At 35.9% G+C, this 24993-nt stretch overlaps 1 protein-coding gene across 6 annotated transcripts in view; it reads left to right on the top strand.

Annotated features, from left to right (window-relative positions):
* Positions 1 to 21645, top strand: part of ARHGAP5 (Rho GTPase activating protein 5) — a 74037-nt gene extending 52392 nt beyond the window's left edge. For all 6 annotated transcript variants that reach the window (XR_005723947.1, XR_005723946.1, XM_040257146.1 and 3 more), the window contains exons 4-7: positions 6151 to 6228; positions 8786 to 8917; positions 11040 to 11145; positions 18068 to 21645. Coding sequence is in view for 4 of the 6 variants with exons in the window: in XM_040257146.1 (XP_040113080.1) it covers positions 6151 to 6228; positions 8786 to 8917; positions 11040 to 11145; positions 18068 to 18395 (644 nt within the window). In the remaining 2 variants the exon portion in view is untranslated. The remainder of the gene's footprint in view (positions 1 to 6150; positions 6229 to 8785; positions 8918 to 11039; positions 11146 to 18067) is intronic.
* The last annotated feature ends 3348 nt before the right edge of the window (positions 21646 to 24993 follow it).

The raw sequence follows: 24993 nt of genomic DNA, 5'->3' as shown, positions 1-24993 counted from the left end.
GGTTCTTGGAGTGGTTTGCCATTACCTCCTCCAGCCAGGAGGCTCATCACTTCTTTACAAATAGCTGAGGAAAGAAGAGGAAAGCACGGGAGAAAGGGAAAGATACACCCAACTGAATGCAGAGTTTCAGAGAATAGCAAGGATAGATAAGAACACCTTGAATGAACAGTGCAAAGAAGACAATAGAATGGGAAAGACTAGAGATCTTTTCAAGAAAATTGTAGATATCAAGGAAACATTTCATACATAGATGGACATGATAAAGGACACAAACAGTAAGGACCTAGCAGAGGCAGAAGAGATTAAGAAGAGGTGGCAAGAACACACTGAAGAAATATACAAAAAATCTTAATGACCCAGATCACCACGATAGTATGATTACTCACTTAGAGCCTGACATCCTGGAGTGTGAAGTGCAAGTGGGCTTTAGGAAGCATTACTACAAACAAAGCTAGTGGAGGTGATAGAATTCCAGCTGAGCTATTTAAAATCCTAAAAAACGATGCTGTTAAAGTGCTACACTCAATATGTTAGCAAATTTGGAAAACTCAGCACTGGCACAAGACTAGAAAAGGTCAGTTTTCATTCCAATCCCAAAGAAGGATAGTGTGAAAAAATTGTCAAGCTACCATACAGTTGGATGCATTTTGCCTGCTAGTATGGTTATGCTCAAAATCCTTCAAACTAGGCTTCAAAAGTACATGAACCAAGAACTTCCAGATGTACCTGCTGGGTTTAGAAAAGGCAGAGGAACCAGAGATCAAATTGTCAACATCTGCTGGATCATAGAAAAAGCAAGGGAATTCCAGAAAAACATCTACGTCTGCTTCATTGTCTATGCTAAAGACTAACTGTGTGGATCACAGCAAACTGAAAAATTCTTAAAGAAATGGGAATGCCAGACCACCTTATCTGTCTCCTGAGAAACCTGTATACAGGTCAAGAAGTAACAGAACTTTATGTAGAACAACTGACTGGTTCAGAATTGGGAAAGGAGTACAGCAAGGCTGTATATTGTCACTCTGCTTATTTAACTATATGCAGAGTACATCATGTGAAATGCTGGGCTGGTTGAATTACATGCTGGGATGAAGATTACCGGGAGAAATATCAGCAACCTCAAATATGCAGTCATTTCTCTAATGACGGAAAGTGAAGAGCAACTTCACTCTTGAAGGTAAGAGAGTGAAAAAGCTAGCTTAAAACTCAGCATTCAAAAAACTAAGATCCAGTCCTATCACTTCATGGCAAATAGATGGGGGAAAAGTGAAAACATTAACAGATTCTATTTTCTTGGACTCCAAAATCATCATGGACAGTGACTGCAGCCATGAAATTAGGACACGTGTTCCTTCCAAGGAAAGCTATGAAAAACCTAGACAGTGTATTAGAAGGCAAAGACATTAATTTGCCAAAAAAGGTCCATATAGTCAAAGCTGTGGTTTTTTTCAGTAGTCATGTACAGATGGACCATAAAGAAGACAGCACTGAAGAATTAATGCTTTTGAATTGTGGTCCTGGAGAAAGTCCCTTGGACAGCACAGAGATCAAATCAGTCAATCCAAAAGGAAATCAACCCTGAATATTCACTGGAAAGACTGATGCTGAAGCCAAAGCTCCAATACTTTAGCCAGTTCATGTGAAGAGCTGACTCCTTGGAAAAGACTCTGATGCTAGGGAAGGACTGTGGACAGAAGAAGGGCAACAGAGTATGAGATGGTTGGATGGCATCGCAGACTCAGTGGACATGAGTTTGAGCAAACTCAGAGATAGTGAAAGACAGGGAAGCCTGGCATGCTGTGGTTCATGGGTTCTTGGTTCACATGCTGTTTAAGCCTGGCTTGAAGGATTTTGATCTTTACCTTGCTAGTATGTGAAATGAGCACAGTTGTGCAATAGTTTGAGCATTCTTTGGGATTGGAATGAAAACTGACCTGTTCCAGTCCTGTGGCCACTGCTGACTTTTTCCAGATTTGCTGGCATATTCAGTGCAGTGTTTCAATAGCATCATCTTTTAGAATTTGTATGTATTAATATTCTTTCTTTTTTAAGTCACTATTCTCCTGGTTTTCTTTGGTTCTTTGTTCATGGCTTCCTATAGCTCTGTGCATTTTTAAAGATTAAAGTCTTTGTCTAATAAGTGCAATGACTGGGTTTCCCCATAGGCAGTTTCTGTTAATATTTTTTCCTAGAATGGACCATACTGGCTTTTCTTTCTATGCTTCTTAAATTTTTTGTTGAAAATAAGATATTTAAATATTTTAGCATAGTGAAACATAGGCAAGCTCTGTGCTCTTTCTTCTAGGAGTCACCAGACAAGTTAAAATTTACAACTATAGTTCTTTGCAAACAAGATCTGTGTTCCCGCCTCTGACACTTGCAGCCTAAACCCCAAGTGCAGACTACCTTCCTCATGGTCGTTGCCAGTCTAGGGTATGGGGAGTAGTAGCTGGGCAGTTTAAAGCTGCTTTCTTCTCCAAAACTTCTAATGGTGGTTGTAATTTTTTAAGTAGATTCCAGAGTTCTGCAGAAGTTGATTCTGATACATTCTGGCTGCTCCTTAGTTGCTTTTGAGGAAATGGCAATCCACTCCAGTACTCTTGCCTGGAAAATCCCATGGATGGAGGATCCTGGTAGGCTACGGTCCGTGGGGTCGCAAAGAGTCAGACATGACTGAGTGACTTCACTTTCACTTTTAGTTGCTTTTATTGGGGAACCAAGCTCCAAAATTCGTTTCGTCATCTCTTTTGCTGATGCCACTTCCCATGGAAACAATATAATTCATGGATTATCTACACAGCTTGCTTCTCCCTTACTGTTTGTCGTGTGTTTTGTGACTTTAGTGAAACTCAATCTATTATCAACTCAGATAGAACTTAGACCTTTTTAGAACTTCAGATATCGTGAGTTCTGTGCAATGTAAGGGTTAGTTATCTTTCTAATGGAAGAAAAAAAGATGAAAGTACTTGGTTAAAACATAGTTTTGGAATATTGGTATAGATCTCTAATGCCTGTATTACTTGGAGGCCCAGGATGGATACTTCGGATGATTTAATTCACATCTAGATTATTAAGTTGCTGTTGCTGCTTCTTTTTAAAAAAGAAAAAAATACATCACTCAGTTATCAGTGAAAGGAAGAAGGTTTTTAGCATGGATGATTACACGTTTCCTTTTTCATGTAGCAAATGAATGCATGTCACTATGTCAGGTTAGTCTATCATTTATATTCTGTCTATTGATTGGTGTTTTACTATACAAATAAACATTTTCTTTCTCCATCAATTTGAGGTTTCTTTTCCTCATTATTGGATTCAAATTATGCATTTTAGTTAGAAATACCACCAAAGTATTGTTGTATCTAAGTGCATCATATCTGTTGGTATTGTTGTTCAGTTGCTCAGTTGTATCTGACTCTTTGTGACCCCATGAACTGTAGCATGCCAGGCTTACCTGTCCTTCATCATCCTTCCCAGAGTTTGCTCAAACTCGTGTCCATTGAGTCCATGATGCCTTTCCACCATATCATCTGTCGTCCCCTTCTCCTCCTGCCTTCAATCTTTCCCAGCATCAGAGTCTTTTCCAATGTCAGCTCTTTGCATCAGGTGGCCAGAGTATTAGAGCTGCAGCATCAGTCCTTCCAGTGAATATTCAGGGTTGATTTCCTTTAGGATTGCCTGATTTGATCTCCCTGCTGTCCAAGGGACTCTCAAGAGTCTTCTTCAGCACCACAGTTTGAAGGAATAAATTCTTCAGCACTCAGCCTTTTTCACTGTCCAGCTCTTAACATCCATATATAACAACTGGAAAAACCACAACTTTGACTATATGAACTTTTGAGGGCAAAGTAATGCCTCTGCTTTTTAATATGCTGTCCAGGTTTGTCATTGCTTTTCTTCCAAGGAGCAAGCGTCTTTTAATTTCATGGCTGCAGTCACTGTCCACAGTGATTTTGGAGCCCACGAAAATAAAGTCTTGTTACTATTTCCACTTTTTCCCCATCTATTTGCCATGAAGTGATGGGACTGGGTGCCACGATCTTCGTGTTTTGAGTGTTGAGTTGTTGGGCTAGGATATTATTTTGTCCCACAGTAAATGATAATTTTGGTTATTTGGTGGTGTCTGCTGTGCTTCATACCCACTCCAGTGTTCTTGCCTGGAGAATCCCAGGGACGGGGGAGCCTGATGGACTGCCGTCTATGGGGTCGCCCAGATTCGGACATGACTGAAGCGACTTAGCAGCAGCAGCTGTGCTTTATTGAAGTTAAAACTTTGGATTTAATAACTTTGACCCATGAAACTTTTGTCAGTGGATTTTTGCTACCTTTGCGTGTTTGTGCTCAATCGCTCAGTTGTGTCCAACTCTTTGCAGTCCTATGGACTACAGCCTGCCTGGCTCCTCTGTCCGTGGGATTTTCCAAGCAAGAATACTGGAGTGGGCTGCCATTTCCTTCTCCAGGGGACCTTCTCTTACCTTTATGTTCATGAATTTTCTAAATGTTGACGTGTTTCCTGCAGTGTGAGGTACATTTTTTTCCCCTTTCACATCTTCGTATGTAAAGATATTTGTGAAATTTAAAAAACAAAATATTAACAAAATAATTTAACCTGATGAAAATTAGAAGGGATTAATATATTGTTCCATACAAGCACCTTTGATACTGCTCTGGAAATAAGTTTGACAGAATCCACTATTCTATTCTTTTTTTTTCCTCCTTGTGATCAGAAGAGTACAATGCCTTATCAAATTGAGTCTCTTTTAGAAGTTTCCCATTGAACATAGGGATAGGTTTGGAGCTGATGATACAAATCTTGGTTCTTCTGTTGTCCCACAAATCCCTGCAGCTCATCTTTTGTGTGTGTGTGTCTAATTTCTTTATGTTCTTTAGACTGGATAATTTCTGTTGTTTGTCCTCAAGATCACTTGCTCATTTCTCTGTCATCATTTGTCTGTTGTTGATTGCATTCAGTGAATTTCTTGTTTCTGTTACTGTATTTCTGGTTCTAAAATTACCATTTTGTTGTTCCTTATATTTCTGTTTCTTTGCTGAAACTTTCTGTTAGGAAGTTTGTTTCAAGTGTGTTTATAATTGTTCACCAAAGTGTTTTATGATGCTTTGAAATCCTTATCAGATAATTCCACAACTGACATCTTTGTATTGGTGTCGGTTAATTGTCCTTTCTTATTCAGGTTGAGATTTTCTTGATTCTTGAAATGATGAATGATTTCATTTTATTATGGTTTTGTTCTAGATTTTGAATAGTATGCTGTGAAACTTTGAGTCTTATTTAAATCTATTTTTAACAGGCCTCCTCTGACACTGTATTAGCCGGGGAGGAAGGCTGCCTCATTACTACAAAGTGAGGCTAGAAGATTGGACTCCCCACCCTGCTTGATCTCCACCAGCCTCTGTTGACCACTGTGGTGGAGAGGGAAGGGTACTTCTTACCTCAAGGTGGTAGTTAAAAACTTCAGACTTCAATCAGCCCTTGCTGGCATCTTGAAAGGGGAAGGACACCTTTGTTACTGCTGGCTAAAATAGAATTCTACTTGGTTGCCATTGTTGTGAATGAGGAGGAGTAGGTTCCACGGTGTTTGGCTGGAGTAGGGCAGTAATTAAAAAATGATTTTGCTTGCTAGTCTACACCTTTCCCAATCCTTTCACCAGAGATAGCAGCTTTTCTTGTTGGTTTTCTGAGTGGTGGTTTGTTGTTGTTTTTATTTTTTTTGCCTGTGTTCATCAGTGTTTCTGGGTTGCAGGCTTCTCTGTTGCCTGATCTAGGATATATAAGGCAAAAAGAAAACCCAGAGAACTCAGTCATGGTGTTTTTCAGAGTTGCTGTTAATTCACTTTCTCTCCACCTTTCAGTGTCTTTTGAACTTTTTCAGTATATCACAGTCAGGAAATTAGATGTATTTAGTAAAAGAAATAAGAAGAATGTTTCTTCTCATTTTTTGCATGGAACTGAGTAGCCTAACTGGTTTAAAATTAATCCATTGTGAACTTACTTTAAATGAAATGTTCAAAATTATTTTATTCCTAAAAATATTTACCACTATATTTTGTAAGTCATTAAGTTGTACATAAGGTTAAGTATATTCTTTGTTGTACCTATATATGCATGTACAAAAGCCTTTTTCTTTATTTTAGGATTATGTACTGAAGGACTCTACCGTGTTAGTGGGAACAAAACTGATCAAGACAATATTCAGAAGCAGTTTGATCAAGGTAAAAAGATAATTATATAAGACAAAATCATCATTTTGTTAGTTTCCTTACTGAAATTTCATATGAAAACCTCCTTAAGATTATATATTATGGGAGAAAGTTTTGAAGTAGTATTAGAAGTATTTAATCAAACAGACACCAGAGTCAAGAAACGGGAGAGCTGTAAATCCATTACCAGAATTGGAAAAGCAGTAAATTGAGTTATGATGCATCATCATCTTTGTGTATGCAGATTTACCTTCAAGTGCAATTTGAAAGTGTTTTTTTTTCTTTCATGATACTATGCCAACTGACTAATTAGGGATTTTTTTAAAAAGCTGAATTTCCTACTCAAATTAACTCTATATGAGATCAAAGATTTAAGTGAAAAAAATGAAAACTGTATGTACTAGGGAGAAAAATGAGTGAATATTTTTATAATCTTGGAGTAGGGAGAGGCCTAAACTTAACATGAAACCTAGTAAGCATGAACAAGATGATAAACTGGACTGCTTAAAAATGTAAAAACTTCTATATGGAACAGTGGATAAAACAAAATCAGGAGAAAAACTGCAAATCTAGGGAGGCTATGGAATTTCTTTGCTAGATTAAGCAATTCATTTCAGAAGAACAGCATACATATGAAAATATGCTCAGCCTCTGTCAATTATAAATAAATAAAAATTAAAAATTAAAACAAAAAGGTTATATTTATTATGAGAATGGAAAAGATTATTGGTAGGGCATAGGCAAACAGGTATGTTGTATATTATCGGTTATGGGTGCTTTAGATAGCTTTTGCTGGAGAAATTCCATTTGTAAATATTTATGTTACAGGTCTTCGTGTAAGCCTACCAAGAAATTTATTGCAATGTTGTTTGTATTTTGTTTTAAAGGTGGGGAGTCCACTCATGTTTACAAGCAGAATACTAGATAACCATATAGAATAATGAAGATTATATATGTTGAAATGGTAAAATTGTTGAGTGTTGGAGAAAGGGTTGTATGTGCTTTGTTTTGAAAGAGTATTGTTAGTGTTTCACTTTTAAAAAGTATTTTCTTACAAGAACTGTTTAGACTTTATCAAATCCTTACAATTTACTTCTAAGTAGAAGAATAGTCAGTACCAGGGCCTCTTGATTTAGACTTTCTGGTTTTGTTTTCTAGTTCTACCACTTAACTGTGCTAAGTTGATTCAGTTGTGTCCAACTATTCGCGACCCTATGGTCTACAGCCCGCCAGGCTCCTCTGTCCATGAGATTTCCCAGGCAAAAATACTGGAGTGGGTTGCTGTGCCCTCCTTCAGATCTTTCCAACCCAAGGATCAAATCCACATTTCTTACATCTCCTGCATTGGCAGGCGGGTTCTTTACCACTAGCGCCACCTGGGAAGTCACTTACTGTCTTTGTGACCTCTGGAAGTGAATCTTTCTAAACAGCAACTTTTTCATAATCTAGAATGGGAATGATAAAAATAACTGAAGAATAATGAGATAATGCATATGATGCATTTTCTGTGCCAGACAGTATGTTAAATGTTCACTGGGTAGCTTATATTTCAAGGAATGTAGCCTGCCTAAGGAAGTAAGTGTTAGTAAATACAGGTTTTTAATCATAATGTCTTTATAGTTTTTTTTTAATGAAATAAATCTAAATCTTCTAATAGAATATTATGTAAATTTTATGTCTGGGAGAATGTTTTATAGTTGTTAAAATTGTTTATGTGTAGGACAAAATGTAAAGATTGGTGATTCTTGGTTAAAGGTATGTGTGAGTTCTTTGTATTTTTATTATTGCAGAATTTCTACAAGCTTGAAATTGCAATGAAATGTTTCCTGCTCCCTCAAAAAATGTTTTAAAAGTTGCTGGTGAAATTTTAATAACCATGGATAATGCCTTAAAAATGAAATTCAATATAAAAAATATATATGATTCTTTTTTTTTTTTTCAAATGAGCAGAAAAGGGATAAAAAGAAACATGCTAAAGTAGAAACAGTGATTATCTCTTGATTATGGGGTTACTTTTTTCTTTATCATAAGTATTCATTGTATTTATAAAAGGAAAATAAGACTTTAAAATAGCAAATTAACCTTATAATACACCTTTACTGTGTTCTGTTATTGTTTATTTAAAGTCAGAACTTCACTGATAAGTGTTTAAAGTGTTTTATATTAAAGTTTTTAAAGTATGTTAAAAAGTTGAAGCTTGAATTTATATGTATGATTCCTATCTTTGTGTCTCTGTTTCCTTACGACCTCTTTTAAAAATAGCTTACATTAAACAAAATGTTTTAAGAGAAGAGAGGTGTTAACTAATATTGCCTGTATACTAATAAGCCTAATAGGTTTTTTTTTTTATAACAGAAAATGCTCCTTGCTTGATTTTCTCTTTCATTATCTATAGTTTTATCAGGCAAACTTACATTAAAACAGTGGGGGAGAGATGAGTCTGCCTTTAAATAAAGGTGATCAATGAGAAGACTTAAATATCTTTGGCTCTTCAAGTACCACTTAGCTTATTTCTCTTCTAATAAATTTAAATTTATTATAATTTTTAATTTCAATTTTTGTCTTGTAGATCATAATATCAGTCTAGTGTCAATGGAAGTAACAGTAAATGCTGTAGCTGGAGCTCTTAAAGCTTTCTTTGCAGACCTACCAGATCCTTTAATTCCATATTCTCTTCATCCAGAGCTACTGGAAGCAGCAAGTAAGTATAAGCCTCTTTTTTTCTGAGAGGATAGGGTAGTGGAGTTTGTACATTGGTTGCTATGTGTTAAAAGAGGTCATTCAGTAGAATGTGTAGCAAATAAAAATTCAGCTTCTAGAGCTGTTTATAAAAGTTCTTTCCGTTTAAATACTTGTAGCTAGCCTCCTAGATGACTAGGTCCTCCTAGAAGTTAGATCATAGTGCTGGAAGTTTGAGGTTTAGGAAAAAGAAGTTAATTCTTCAAATGAATGTGTCTGTAATCTACTTTAGTAAAAAATATATATTTTTTTAATATAAGTTTTAAGTCAAAGAAATTAATTTTGGCCTCGTGTCTTAAGTCAGTTTTTGAGAGAGTTAGACAGGAAAATGAATACCTATTCAGTATTGATTCTTACTTGGCATCATCATTCATCCAGATGTTTCTACTTAGCAGATACTCATTTGTTATCTGGAAAATGAGAAAAAAAGGTCTATTTGACTGTCAGGTAGAAAGTAAAGTGAAAGTGAAGTCGCTCAGTCGTGTTCGACTCTTTGCAAACCGTGGACTGTAGCCCATCAAGCTCCTCTATCCATGGGATTCTCTATGCAAGAATACTGGAGTGGGTTGCCATTTCCTTCTCCAGGGGATCTTCCCAACCCAGGGATTGAACCCAGGTCTCCCACATTGCAGGCAGACACTTTAACCTCTGCACCACCAGGGAAGCCTTATTGTGTTCTCAATATTGAGTTTCTAAATATTTCTCTTCAATATGTCCTTCTGATTCCAAGTCTTCAGGCTCTTTAGAGAGAAGTTACTTTCTTACAATTTTGATTGTTAGATGTCTAGTTAATTTTCTTTTAATTAAAATCCACTTCAGTATATCGGCACACGATCCAGTTGCCTTATACATAATCTAATATATAAACTGGGAAAATGGTCCATTTGATAGCTTAGATTTTCTTACTTTTTGACTGTAAACAATAGCCTTAGAACTTTCCTAGTTAGGAAATTACCGAGGGCTGATTTAGAAGTAATACGTGGCAAATGAGAAATTTGTTAGTACTTGGTTTTGGGGCTTCCCTAGTGGCTCACATGGTAAAGAATCTGCCTACAATGTGGGATATCTGGGTTTGATCCCTGGGTCAGGAAGATCCCCTAGAAAAGGAAATGGCTACCCACTCCAGTATTCCTGCCTGGACAGTCCCATGGACAGAGGAGCCTGGTGGGCTACAGTTCATGGGGTCGCAAAGAGTCAGACACAGCTGAGTGACTAATACACAGTAAGTGGTATTTGACTACCTGCCATGAGTTGCTATGCGGATTGGACCCCTCCAGAGGAACCCACTGTTACTTTTGAAGAAAGAAGTGAATGAGGAAGAGAAGCAATAAGGATGCTCTCTTCTCTCCTGCTATTTACAGCAGAACCGCCTTTCAGTTATCCTGTTTCATAATTTGCATAAGTTTGAAAAGTAACTGACCGCTGTAGTGATTGTGAAAAAAGATGTTTGATAAGCTAAGTGAATTATAAATAAGTATATGATGATGCTTTAAATCAGGTGCTGGCAAACTGACCTATAGGCCAAAAATTCAGCTTGCCATCAGTTTTCCGAAGGCTTGCAAGCTAAAAATGTTTTTTTACATTTTTAAATGGTTGAAAATGTTAAAAGAAAAAATTATATGATATGTTAAAATTATATGAAATTCATATTTTTTTTTTAAGTTCTATTCTATTGGAACAAAGCCACTCTTGTTGCATATTGTCTGTGGCTGCTTTTGTACAACTGCAGAGTTGAATAGTTTCACCCACAAAGCCTAAAATATTTACTCTTTGTACCATGAATATTAAGAGCTTAACAGATTTATTAGTAATTAGTTGATTCTAAGTCAGTATCTATCTAGTTAGATGTTGCTTTAAAAAATTACTAATACACGATTTCGCCATCCCCAAGTTATTCAGTTAATTAGCTTTGTGAAAAGTCTTACTGTAATAAATGATAATCTGTTAATTAACAGCTTGTTTACATTTTCTACCTCTCCTAACATTTCATATACATTCTTGTTTCATACAATAAGCATAGCAAGAAGCTTTATCAATATTTATTAATGTCTGTGTTTCATACAAATTCCTCACTGCTTTTACAGAAATCCTGGATAAAGCAGAACGTCTTCATGCACTGAAAGAAATTGTTAAGAAATTTCATCCTGTTAACTATGATGTATTCAGATATATAATAACACATCTAAACAGGTATTTTTATTTTTTTTGTTTTTGCAAGTAAAATGCACTACAGATTTCAACATGTAACTGTAAATTGGATAATTTTAAGATAGAGACAAACTAAACATACAGTTCAGTTTTGAATCTCTAGATCATTTTTTCCTAGATTTGTAAAATAGGTTTTTCATCAACCTTTTTAAAGAAAGATATATGACCCTTTTAGTATACGTAATGATTTTATAAAAAGTAAGTGTGGTGAGTACTTTTTTTTGGTCATTGCTATTCTGTAACAGTTCTTTTCTATAGAATCTTAGATTTTAGTTACAAAATGACACTTAGATAATTAGCCAAATCAACCTGTTTGAAGTTGGAAAAATTGAGATTTAAAGAGAGAAATCACAGGCTCAAGTGACACATCTTATGATTAGAATCCAAATTTTATTAAGTGGTTTAATTCCCTCTTCTTTTGTACTGTTTCTTTTGTATATCTTGCTTGTTTTGTTTAGTCTTCATAGTGAAAGTCTATTAGAAACTTGAATTCATATTACCATCCTTCTTGACTGAAATGTATAACATTATCCAACATAAAAAACCTTAAATAATGTAAAGCTTCAGGTTCATGCTTTTCTCTATAAAGAAACTCTTGCCAATATCATTCGTTAAATGAAAGAAAATATTGATATTGTATAATGGGATAAACCACAAGATTTTGGAGTTGTAAATAGGTTTGGTTTTGAAACATTTTTAGTTCTGTGGCCTTGGACAAATTTTTTAACCCTTCCTAAGTCTTGATTTTCTTGACTGTATAAGAGTGAGAAGAATAACACCTCACAGAGTTGTTATTGAGACTGAAGAGTCCACCCTTCACAATATTTTCTACTAACATTGTAATGAACTCATGTTTGGTTTTTTTAAGCTAATAATATCATTGTCCAAAACAAGTACATTTCAGTCTGTACCTCTTAAAAGAGAATGTTAAAGTTTTGTTGTTTTCAGTGTAGCATAAAATTATGAACATTTCTAGTAACTTCTCTGAAGTCTCCCTGTCTGAGAAAATACCAGCATACATAACATTGCAGTATAGGTAGTGGAATTTCCTCTTTTGAAAATTACCATACAGATGGTTCATGCTTTAACAGATGTGTATAGAGTACTAGAAGAGACGTCTTATATGGAATGCTGGGATGGTATATGAACATATTATTTTATAGTTTGATTGAAGTGCTGAAATAAGAATTGAACTTCATTAAAAAATAATATGGAAAAGGGACAAAGGAAAGAGCATGTTCAAAGTATCATGTGCTGGTCCACCGTCAGTGTTAGGTTAGACACTTACTGTGTTTGACTCCAGTGATACAACAGTTAGTGACAACAGGCACATTTGATACATTGAGGAATAGCAAAGAAGCATACGTTGCTTACTACTCACAGTGTAACGTATTGACTAGCTTTAGTCCTCAAAATATTTTCACAAGGAGGTTGCTTTCATGTATATCACTAATTTCAGTGTTGATTTCAACAGACATTTATAGAGGTTGGGATGGGGAGCAAGTGTCAGTGAAAAAAAACATTGCTTGATTGTTTCTCTGAATGGTATGGGGAGCCACTAGAAAGTAGAATAGAGAAACTGTATCATCAGACTTAAATTTTAAAAGAAATACTCAGTTATCGACGATAATGGGTTTACTCTTTGTGCCAGGTACTCTTATAAGTGCTATACAGACATCAGTAAATAAAGTAATCACACATTTCATGGAACTTACGTTCTAGTATAGGAAATAAATGATAAATATATAATGGGTGATTGACAGATTGCAAAAATTAATCCATAGAGTTGTTCTTTAAATATATTCTCTTTCACCTTTCATATTCGGTGAGTTACTGTGTCAAATTGGTTTTTTCTCCTAATTATTTTTCCTTTTCATTCCTCTGCCACTGCTTTAGTTTTAATTTCATCATTTCTTATTTAGGGAACTCTAGTTTTTCAATGAGCTCTCTCTGCCAGTTTTTCTTTCTCCTTTGATCACAATGCCAGAGTGATCGTTCTGAAAACTCTCTCTGTAAAGATCACTTATATCCTGAAGAAAAAAATCCAAATTGTTTAACATTAAGTGGCCTGCTGCTGCTGCTAAGTCGCTTCAGTTGTGTCCGACTCTGTGCAACCCCAGAGATGGCAGCCCACCAGGCTCCCCCATCCCTGGGATTCTCCAGGCAAGAACACTGGAGTGGGTTGCCATTTCCTTCTCCAATGCATGAATGTGAAAAGTGAAAGTGAAGTCGCTCAGCTGTGTCAGACTCTTCGCAACCCCATGGACTGCAGCCCACCAGGCTCCTCTGCCCATGGGATTTTCCAGGCAAGAGGACTGGAGTGGGGTGCCATTCCCTTCTCCTAGTTCTACCTTATTCTGTTAAATTTCCTTTCGTTTCCACCATGTTATTATTACAGTGCCACTGTGTTAATTAAACTGATAGCATTTAACAAAAAGTATCAATTTGTACCTGGCTCCTTATCACATCTTAACATGACTGCCTTCAGTTCAGTTCAGTTCAGTCGCTCAGTCATGTCTGACTCTTTGCGACCCCATGAATTGCAGCACGCCAGCCCTCCCTGTCCATCACCAACTCCTGGAGTTACTCAGACTCATGTCCATCGAGTCATTGATGCCATCCAGCCATCTCATCCTCGGTCGTCCCCTTCTCCTGCTCCCAATCCCTCCCAGCATCAGGGTCTTTTCCAGTGAGTCAGCTCTTCTCATGAGGTGGCCAAAGTACTGGAGTTTCAGCTTTAGCATCATTCCTTCCAAAGAAATCCCAGGACTGATCTCCTTCAGAATGGACTGGTTGGATCTCCTTGCAGTCCAAGGGACTCTCAAGAGTCTTCTCCAACACCACAGTTCAAAAGCATCAATTCTTCGGCACTCAGCCTTCTTCACAGTCCAACTCTCACATCCATACACGACTACTGGAAAAACCATAGCCTTGACTAGACGGACCTTAGTCGGCAAAGTAATGTCTCTGCTTTTGAATATGCTATCTAGGTTGGTCATAACTTTTGTTCCAAGGAGTAAGCGTCTTTTAATTTCATGGCTGCAGTCACTATCTGCAGTGATTTTGGAGCCCCCCAAAATAAAAGTCTGACACTGTTTCCACTGTTTCCCCATCTATTTCCCATGAAGTGATGGGATGGGATGCCATGAACTTCGTTTTCTGAATGTTGAGCTTTAGGCCAACTTTTTCACTCTCTTTCACTTTCATCAAGAGGCTTTTTAGTTCCTCTTCACTTTCTGCCATAAGGGTGGTGTCATCTGCATATCTGAGGTTATTGATATTTCTCCCGGCAATCTTGATTCCAGCTTGTGTTTCTTCCAGTCCAGTGTTTCTAACAATGTACTCTGCATATAAGTTAAATAAGCAGGGTGACAATATACAGCCTTGACATACTCCTTTTCCTATTTGGAACCAGTCTGTTGTTCCATGTCCAGTTCTAACTCTTGCTTCCTGGCCTGCGTATAGGTTTCTCAAGAGGCAGGTAAACTGGTCTGGTATTCCTATCTCTTTCAGAATTTCCCACAGTTTATTGTGATCCACACAGTCAAAGGCTTTGGCATAGTCAATAAAGCAGAAATAGCTGTTTTTCTGGAACTCTCTTGCTTTTTCCATGATCCAGCGGATGTTGGCAGTTTGATCTCTGGTTCCTCTGCCTTTTCTAAAACCAGCTTGAACATCAGGAAGTTCATGATTCAGGTATTGCTGAAGCCCGGCTTGGAGAATTTTGAGCATTACTTTACTAGCACGTGAGATGAGTGCAGTTGTGCGGTAGTTGCCTTAGTCGTTCTCAAAATTCAGTCCTCAAACCAGCAGCATCAGCAAAACCTGGGCACTGGTTAGGAATGCAAATTAACAGACCCCATCCAAGACATAATTATCAATCTAGTGTTTTAACAGGCCCTCCAGAATATTCTGATAGACACTGAGAACCACTGGGAGATGGTTTTTTTTTTATTTTAATGTTGATTTACAATGTTATGTTGGTTTCAGATGTTCAGCATAGTGATTCAATTACATACTCAGATTCTTTTCCATTATAGGTTATTACGGAATATCAAATATAGTTCCTGTACTATATAGTAGGGCCTTATCGTTTTTTGTATTTTATATGTAGTAATGTGTATCTGTTAATTCCAAAGTCCTCATTTATTCCTCTCCTGCCCTTTCCCTTTTAGTAACCATAGGTTTTCTATGTCTGTGAATCTTTTTTCTGTTTTGAACAAATAAGTTCATTTGTATCATTTTATTTTTCAGATCCCACAAGTGATACTGTATGGTATTTTTCTCTTTCTGACTTAACTTTGCTTAGTATGTCTCTAGGTCCATTCATTAACTACAGATAGCATCATTTCATTTTTTTTATTCCATTGTGTATATATATTTACCATATTTTTATCCTTTTATCTTTTAATGGACACTTAAGTTGCTTCTATGCCTTAGCTGTTGTAAATAATGCTGCTGTGAACACTGGGATGGATAAATCATTTCAGTTTAGAGTTTTCATCTTTTCTGGATATATGCCCAGGAGTGGGATTGCTGGATCATATGGCAACTCTAATGTTTTTTAAAAACTCCATACTGTTCTCCATGGTAGCTGCACCAATTTACATTCCCACCAACAACAGTTTAGGAGGGTTCACTTTCCGCCACACCCTCTTCATCATTTATTATTTGTAGACTTTTTTGATGATGGCCATTCTGAGTAGTGTGTGATGGTATCTCAGTATAGTTTTAATTTGCATTTCTCTAATAATCAGTAATGTTGAGCATGTTTTCATGTGCCTATTGGTCATCTGTATGTCATTGGAGAAATGTCTATTTAGGTTTTCTGCCCATTTTTGATTGGGTTTGTATTTTTTTTGCTACTGAGTTGTATGAACTGTTTGTGTATTTGAAATTAACTCCTTGTCGATCACACTGTTTGCAAATACTTTCTCCCATTCCATAGGTTGTCTTTTCATTTTGTTTATAGTTTCCTTTGCTGTGCAAAAGCTTGTAAGCTTGATTGCTAAGTCACTTCAGTTGTGTCCAACTCTGTGTGACCCCAGAGACGGCAGCCCACCAGGCTCCCCCGTCCCTGGGATTCTCCAGGCAAGAACACTGGAGTGGGTTGCCATTTCCTTCTCCAGTACATGAAAGTGCAAGGTGAAAGGGAAGTCGCTCAGTCGTGTCTGACTCTTCACGACCCCATGGACTGCAGCCTACCAGGCTCCTCCATCCATAGGATTTTCCAGGCAAGAGTACTGGAGTGGGGTCCCATTGCCTTCTCCAGTAAGCTTGATTAGGTCCCATTTATTTTTGCTTTCATTTCTATTGCCTTGGGCAGCTGACCTGAGAAAGCGTTGATGTGATTTATGTCAGAGAATATGGCTTCCCAGGTGGCTCAGTGGTAAAGAATCTGCCTGCCAATGCAGAAGACACAGGTTTGAACCCTGGGTCAGGAAGATCCCCTGGAAAAGGAAATGGCAACCCACTCCAGTATTTTTGCCTGGGAAATCTCATGGGCAGAGGGGCCTGGTGGGCTATAGTCCGTGGGGTCACAAAGGATCAGATAGAACTTAGCAACTAAATGACAATGTCAGAGAGTGTTTTGCAAATGTTCTTGTCTAGGAGTTTATGGTGTCATGTCATACATTTAAGTCCTGTGCCGTTTTGACTTCATTTTTTGTGTGTGTGTATAATGTGAGAAAGTGTTCTAACCTCACTGATTTACATGTGGCTGTCCAGCTCTCCTATTTGCTGAAGACAGTCTTTTCTCCATTGTGTATTCTCCTTTGTTGAATATTAATTGTCCATAGATGTGTGGGTTCATTTCTGGGCCCTCTATTCTGTTCCATTGATCCATGTGTCTGTTTTTATGCCAATACCATGCTGTTTGATTAGCTTTCTAGTATTTGAGAACCACTGTTGTGACTCAAGTACTCTCCTAGTGTTTTACTAACACCCATTACCCTTTGCTCAACTCAAACATTACCTCCCTTTTGTTTGTTTCGACTCAACGATTAGACTTGCCCAGGTTCGTGTCTTTCAGATTTATAGGCATTTTCAGAATCTTTATTTGACTACCACATAGACATACCTGACTGGGCCCCATTATACACTGTATTTTAAGAAAAGGTTGAGTATTTTGAGTATTCTTATTTAGTCTTTTAACCAAAGATAATGCTTTTTTACCACAGAACACATGTTTTTAGTGCATTTATTTTACCTCGGATGAACAATTCCTATGTTTGGGGATGTGGGTCCTTCGGTTTAAGTTTTAAACTTTTTGATATGCACAGTTAAGTATAAAATTTTCCTGCTACTTTGCGTATTGAGCTATTTCTTTATGTGTGAAATGAGAGGGTTGGATAAAATATCTAAAATTTCCTCTCCATTTAATAATTTTGAGTTAAAATTCAAGATTTGATTCTTCTTGATTTTTATATATGGTGGTAGTAATGCTTTCGCACATATTTAAAAGACTGTAAGTGCAAATTAGTAATATAGGGTCATTTGTGAATTATTTATTAAATCATAAACATTTTAAGGTAGAATGTGCTTCTGTGAACTGTTGTCATTGAAATTAAATTTGTGATGATGTGCAAGGTAGTTGATGATTATAAAGATTGTTTATTTAGAATACTAGAAACTTAATTTTTTTTTGAAAGTTAAAAAGTCTGCTGGTTGGAAGTAGAATAATTTTTCTGGAAGTAAAAACCATCTTTGATTCTCATAAGGAATGGATTTTACTGCTGTCTTCTGTTATTAGAATGTAGTTGAACATGGAATGCACAAGAAGACAATGTTTCAAATTTGAAGTTAAGATTTAAAAAAAATAAAGCCAAATCATCCAAGTTATGAATTCTTTAATTGTAATAAGTTTTGACCGGTTTCTAATTGTTCTTTTATATTGTAATTTCAGGGTCAGTCAACATAATAAAGTCAACTTAATGACAGCAGACAACTTATCCATCTGTTTTTGGCCAACTTTGATGAGACCTGATTTTGAAAATCGAGAATTTCTGTCTACCACCAAGATCCATCAATCCGTTGTTGAAACATTCATTCAACAGTGTCAGTTTTTCTTTTACAATGGAGAAATTGTGGAAACTGCAAACACTGTGGCTCCACCGCCTCCTTCAAACCCAGGACAGTTGGTAGAACCAATGGTACCACTTCAGTTACCACCACCATTGCAGCCTCAGCTGATACAACCACAGTTACAGACAGATCCTCTTGGTATTATATAAGTAAGAAGGATTGCAGACAGCCTGAAATTGGACAAAAGAAAATCTAGACATGCATGTTTCAGGGTTCAGTAGTATACTTCATGTTTCTTACATATAATTCACATTCAAAATGATGAGACATTTCCTCTTTGAACTGTATGGTATTCCTTACTCATTTACATTACAAATCTAAGACCATGTGATAAGCATGACTGAGAGGTTTAATTTTTATAAACAAAAATAGCTATAAAATACAAAGCTGCTGTTGCATGCAACCTTATTGCAATCAGTATATCATTCCTGTGGCATTTTCTGTCACATTATATTGTGAATAAAATTTTTCTATAGAAATTAAATGATTTAAAAACTCACGTATATGAAACATTTAATGCTTTCCAGCCTGCTTTATGGCTGGTTTTGTTATTTGATGTGTTAATTTGAGCAACTTAATTTACTTTTAATAGTCTGTGTAGATAACTAAAAGCCCAGTTAAGTATTTTATTATTTCAGGCTACTTATGCCATGCTTGGGATGTTGTTTGAAGAAAAGAAAAATACATTTAACATACTTCTGCACCTTCATCTTCTAAGTAAACCTGTGGATGATTTGATGGGGGTAAATGAAAATATTTCTTGTACACACATACCAAGGACATGCTTGTGGCTAAAGTGAGTTGATAATGTTGTGCAAAGGATAGTTGTCACCAACTCATTTCTTTATAGTCCATAATGAAACCAACATCTTGTATACTGTTAATTCTGTAAACAGATGCATGTTCAAAAGATCTATTATGGTCTTGTAATCTTAATCTAATATATTTTAGATATTTTAATTTTTTCCCTCTTGGGAAATACATTTAGTATAGTGTAGAAAATACTTCATGACATTTTCATATAAGGTTATATAACTTTTCATACATAAACATGAAATTTGTTGTAGAAAATTCTTTAAGCCAAACATTTTAATCTAGGACTTCAATTTAATCTGTCCCTTGAATCTATTTTTATGTGGCCCTTAAAAAGACATATCCAAAAATCCATTGCTGATATAGCAATAAAAATACTTTGGGTACTGACAGCCTCTTTGGAGTATGTATATATAAAGTTGCAAACTTGTATTCATATTCTTTTCTGTGATATGTTGTACTAAAATCCAAAGTGGCTTTTGCACCATTTTGTACAACAATTATTTTCCTTTGATGTTGGTACCAGATTGCTGTAAATGACTGCTGCTTTGGAGGTTAAACATTTTGCTAGCAAAGTTACAACCAGAACACTAAATTACAGATAAAATTTTCAGAATTAAGTGGCATAGGTAAATTTTGTTAGGATTTATTCAAAATTTGTTCATTATCAAACCATGCCCTTTTTTTTCCCCAGAAAGGAAAAAAAAAAAACTGTGGTTTTTTGTTGCTAGGTTATATTTTGTGTAGTAAAGAAAAATTTCTTCAGTCCATGTTGTGATCTTCATACTGCAATTTTAAGGTTGTCTAATGTATACTATAGTAAATAGATGATTTTGAGATTTGAGGCTCCTAAGACTTTGATTTGCTCCATTTTTTCCTAAAATAAATACTGTCTTTCCCAACTGTTATGTCCTAGGTATTGTACTTCTAATTTTGACTTCAGAATCAAGATGTTGACATGAACCAGGCTGCTGTAGAAGTACATGTATATTATAAATTATCTTATTTGTGTTATACTCTTACATGTTATTATCTTTTCTAAGAAAACAAAGTCCCTATTATTCCTATTGCAAAGCACACAGGAATTAAGAAAGTACAGTAATTTTTAAAAAGAAAAATCTGGTAAATGTAGTATTCTTGTTCTATATTACTTATACCTATTGTCTATATAGCTTTAATTTATAGCTGTCAGTTTAACATCAGCATGTCTGGCAAAGAAAATTAAACTGTAAGAGTTTTATAAACTGTTTCTAGGTTGCTAAAGAATTTATTTTTCTACTATATATGGTATAGACAAAGCTCAAAACTATGTACAGGAAAAAAGCCTGACTATTTCTTTTGGAAGTAGGCTGAAAAGAGAATTTTCAGAACTGTTCATGTCTTCAGTTCATTCGGTCATAACTTTGCTATTGTAATATGTGAATCCCAGTTTATTTAAGCTATTCTCTTTTATACTGTGTTAATTTAACTTTCATGTACATTTAGTGCAACTTTTGTTATTAAAACTAGCATTTACCATTTTCCACATTTACTACCTTACACCTTCCCCCAAATTTATCTCCACTTTTCTATGCATTCTATAATTGATTTGAAAAGTTTCATAGCGGATCATTTAAAATTCTATTTTTGGTTCAGTTAACCAATAGGTTACAGTTAATTGATAATTAAAATACAGTTTAAAGCTCAGTCTGTTACACTGAATTGATTGCGTTTGTTTTTGCCAAGGGTTTAGATACGTTTTTTAATGTTAGAAAAGTAATTCTACAAGCAAAATAATATAATGAAACTTTTTTCTGGTAAGTTACTGGAAGGTTTCACTGTTTTAGGGACCTGTCATATATGAAACTTCTTAAAGGATGAAAAGAATATTAGATAGTCTCATAATTATGGGTAAATATTAAGGCATTATATTTTACAAGTTTTAAATAAAATTCCATCTGCACACATGTTGCCATCGTTTCATTTAAGCTTCAGTGCTTATTTCAATATTGTACTTAACACTATCTAGATTAGCAATATAAAGAAGCATAGTGGAACTGTCTAAATTTTCGGTAGATTTATGGGAAATCAAATTCTCTTCAACAGACACTTATTTAGGATATACAGTTAATTTTAGAACAAAATTCCAGGCAAAATATATTTTCATTTGAAATGGTATTTGTTAGTAGTTTCTCCCTCTAATATTTACAATGTAAATAATGTAGGTACCAGCAATCTAACTTAGCCAAAAAGCAGCTTTTATTTTCCATACTGTATGTAAATAATGTAGACTTTTTTTTTTTTTTTTTTGAGGTACTGGAATTTAATTTCTTATATCTCTTAGATAGTAACAGAAAGGAACAGTTGGATTAAGAATTTAGGCCTTAGCTTACATGGTGATTTTTAGTTTTTTATATGGTAATAATTGTGATGCTATTTGTCAACTGGATATAAATATATATATAATTTTAAAAAGTCAAAGTGCTTTGTTTCTTTGTTTATAATGTAATTTTTTGTGCTTCACCAACAGGATGCTGCAGTAAATTTAATATCAGTGAAGCTTCTGTGTAAAGAATGCTATGAATAAAACATTAAGAAGCTATGTGATTATAAGTTATAGTTGCCTCTAATTTTAAAATTATGTCAGTAAGGTGACATAATTTACTTTGAGAAGTGTGTTATTGAGCTTTTACTGTACCATGAGAGGATATCCAAAATCTGTTCTGTATGTATACCTACAGATGATAATTTAATTTTAAAATGTTTGGAAAAACAAGGTTGCACAGGTTTCTTAAGACTCAAATGTTACCTAGGTCTGAATTTTTAGCTGTGGCTAGACATTTTGAGCTACTGGAAGTATTGGAAGCTTATTCTAGTTTATAACAGAGGTGCTAACATTGAAGAATATAATATTTTTGTTTTCTTCATGGTTCATGAATATTACAAAGTTTATGGGACTATGTTATCAGATTCTGTGGATCTGGTGAGGTTGGTGACCTGAATGATGATTGTATGTGTTTTATCTTAAGTTTAATCCTTTTAACTACCTTAATTCTTAGGCTGAACAATTTCTGATTTACTTCAAAACTTTATATCCCATTTAAAATTTTTTATTGTATCTGAACTCTGGAAGTTCTCAGAAGCCTTTTCAGTTTATCAAATGTCTGAAAATAAAGTTTTCTAAGATTGAATAAGGGAAGGAACTACTCTTCAGCATTGACTTCTTATGGTAGGGTCTGTGTGTAGTTGAGAAGACTCTTCAAGCATTAATAACATCTGATATCCAATGTCCAGTCATTAGAAGTGATCCAAGTACCATGATCTCTTAAGGTAAAGTCTACTGACTAATGAACTTTGGGGATATTCACTACTTAGTTGATCTCATCATCATTCCTATGAGCATGATTCCATTTTTTCCCCCTTACAGTGTTAGTTTTATCTCTGTGCTGTTGGGATTGAGGAATTGGTAAGGTTTTGTCTCTGGTGCAGGGAAGTGTTCAATATTAATCTTTTATAAAAATCTTTCAGGATCTTAGCTTGATGTATTAAATTTTAAATCTTGGAATTCAGTGTTGGCAGTTCTGGTTTCGTTACTTTTACTCATCGTTGGAAGAGTGCCAAAGCCTTCAGTAGAATGGACCTCTGCTGTAAGTAGATGTCAGGGAATTTATAGTTTAGGAACAACCTGATACTTGTTTATTTCCACAGTATGGATTTTCTGTTCAGCTTTCTTTGCCTTATAAAATTTATTCTGAACTATTTAATAATGGTTCTTGTTCTAATAGTTTGTCTGGTACTTTCCCCTGGTATTAAAACGTATTTTTTCAAATTTCTTTCTATTTTGTATTAAATCTTAATCGCAGTATACATGATGTTGGATTAGGAGTTGACATATTTACTAATTGCTTAGTAATTCATCCAAATTAGTCATGTATCAATATTCACCAGAGCTTCCCAGGTGGCTTAGCGGTAGAGAATCTACCTTCTAATGCAGGAGCCCCAGGAGACACGTGTTTGATCCCTCAATGGGGAAAATCCCCTGAAGGAGGAAATTGTAACCAACTCCAATATGCTTGCCAGGATAATCTCATGGACAGAGAGGAGTCTGGCAGGCTACAGTCCATGGCGTCAGCAAAGAGTCAAACATGACTGAGTACCAGATCATTTTTTATGACCTTGAACTCAGTAGTCTGTCCTATTTAATATTTTTAAGTTCCTACCAGTTTTTAATACATGAACTATGAACTTCCAGATGTTCAAGCTGGCTTTAGAAAAGGCAGAGGAACCAGAGATCAAATTGCCAACATCCGCTGGATTATCGAAAAAAGCAAGTTCCAGAAAAACATCTATTTCTGCTTTATTGACTGCCAGAGCCTTTGTGGATCACAAACTGGAAAGTTCTAAAAGAGATGGGCATACCAGACCCCCTGACCTGCCTCTTGAGAAACCTGTATGCAGGTCAGGAAGCAAGAGTTAGAACTGGACATGGAACAACAGACTGGTTCCAAATAAGAAAAGGAGTATGTCAAGGCTGTATATTGTCACCCTGCTTATTTAACTTATATGCAGAGTACATCATGAGAAGCGCTGGGATGGATGAAGCACAGGCTGGAATCAAGATTGCCGGGAGAAATATCAATAACCTCAGATACACAGATGACACCACCCTTACAGCAGAAAGTGAAGAACTAAAGAGTCTTGATGAAAGTGAAAGAGGAGAGTGAAAAAATTGGCTAAAAGCTCAACATTCAGAAAATGAAGACCATGGCATCTGGTCCCATCACTTCATGGGAAATAGATGGGGAAACAGTGTCAGACTTTATTTTTTTGGCTCCAAAATCACTGCCATTGGTGATTGTAGCCATGAAATTAAAAGATGCTTACTCCTTGGAAGGAAAGTTACGACCAACCTAGACAGCATATTAAAAAGCAGAAATATTACTTTGCCAACAAAGGTCCATCTAGTCAAGGCTATGGTTTTTCCAGTAGTCATGTATGGATGTGAGAGTTGGACTATAAAGAAAGCTGAGCACAGAAGAATTGATGCTTTTGAACTGTGGTGTTGGAGAAGACTCTTGAGAGTCCCTTGGACTGCAAGGAGATCCAGCCAGTCCATTCTGGGAGAGAACAGCCCTGGGTGTTCATTGGAAGGACTGATACTGAAGCTGAAATTCCAATCCTTTGGCCACCTGATGCGAAGAGCTGACTCATTTTAAAAAACCCTGATGCTAGGAAAGATTTGAGGGCAGGAGAAGGGGACGACAGGATGAGATGGTTGGACAGCATCACCGACTCAATGAGCATGAGTTTGGGTAAGCTCCGGGAGTTGGTGATGGACAGGGAGGCCTGGTGTGCTGCAGTTGATGGGGTCACAAAGAGTCAGACATGACTGAGCGACTGAACTGAACCAGTTTTTAAACTTTCTTACCAGTTTTAAATTTCAGACTCTTACTTTCTCATCTCTAGATTCTTGGTATTTCATTTTATCCATATAAATATCTTTGTAGGTGTTTAATGAAGCCAGCTTCTATTTAATAACTTAAAATGATAAAAGTTAGAAGCAGTGTGGTCTGTCTCTACTGTGGTTAGTTATTGTATAAAGCGAGTTTTTTCAAATGTGTAGGTGAAAAGGTTTTTTTTAAAACTAGCTATGTGAGAGATCACAGTCTTAGATACTCTTTGAGATTTCTTGAGATTTTATTTCCAAATTTTTCATCTTTGTTGGCACTCAAAAGTAGTTTTAGTTTATATAGAGAAACCATTATTAGCAAATGTACTTTTTAAAAAAATACAAACTGTTTCATCCAATTCTTCTTTACAAAATAACTGTTGTAAGTTACATTAAAATCCACTTAAGGGCTTCCTGGGTAGCTCAGTGGTAAAGAATCTGCCTGCCAATGCAAGAGACACAGATTTAATCCCTGGTCCAGGAAGATCCCACATGCCATGGAGCAA

The sequence above is a fragment of the Oryx dammah genome, unplaced genomic scaffold, assembly GCF_014754425.2.
Source record: "Oryx dammah isolate SB20612 unplaced genomic scaffold, SCBI_Odam_1.1 HiC_scaffold_16, whole genome shotgun sequence".
In the NCBI taxonomy this organism is placed as follows: Eukaryota; Metazoa; Chordata; class Mammalia; order Artiodactyla; family Bovidae; genus Oryx; species Oryx dammah.
This window is presented reverse-complemented; position numbering and strand designations above follow the sequence as displayed.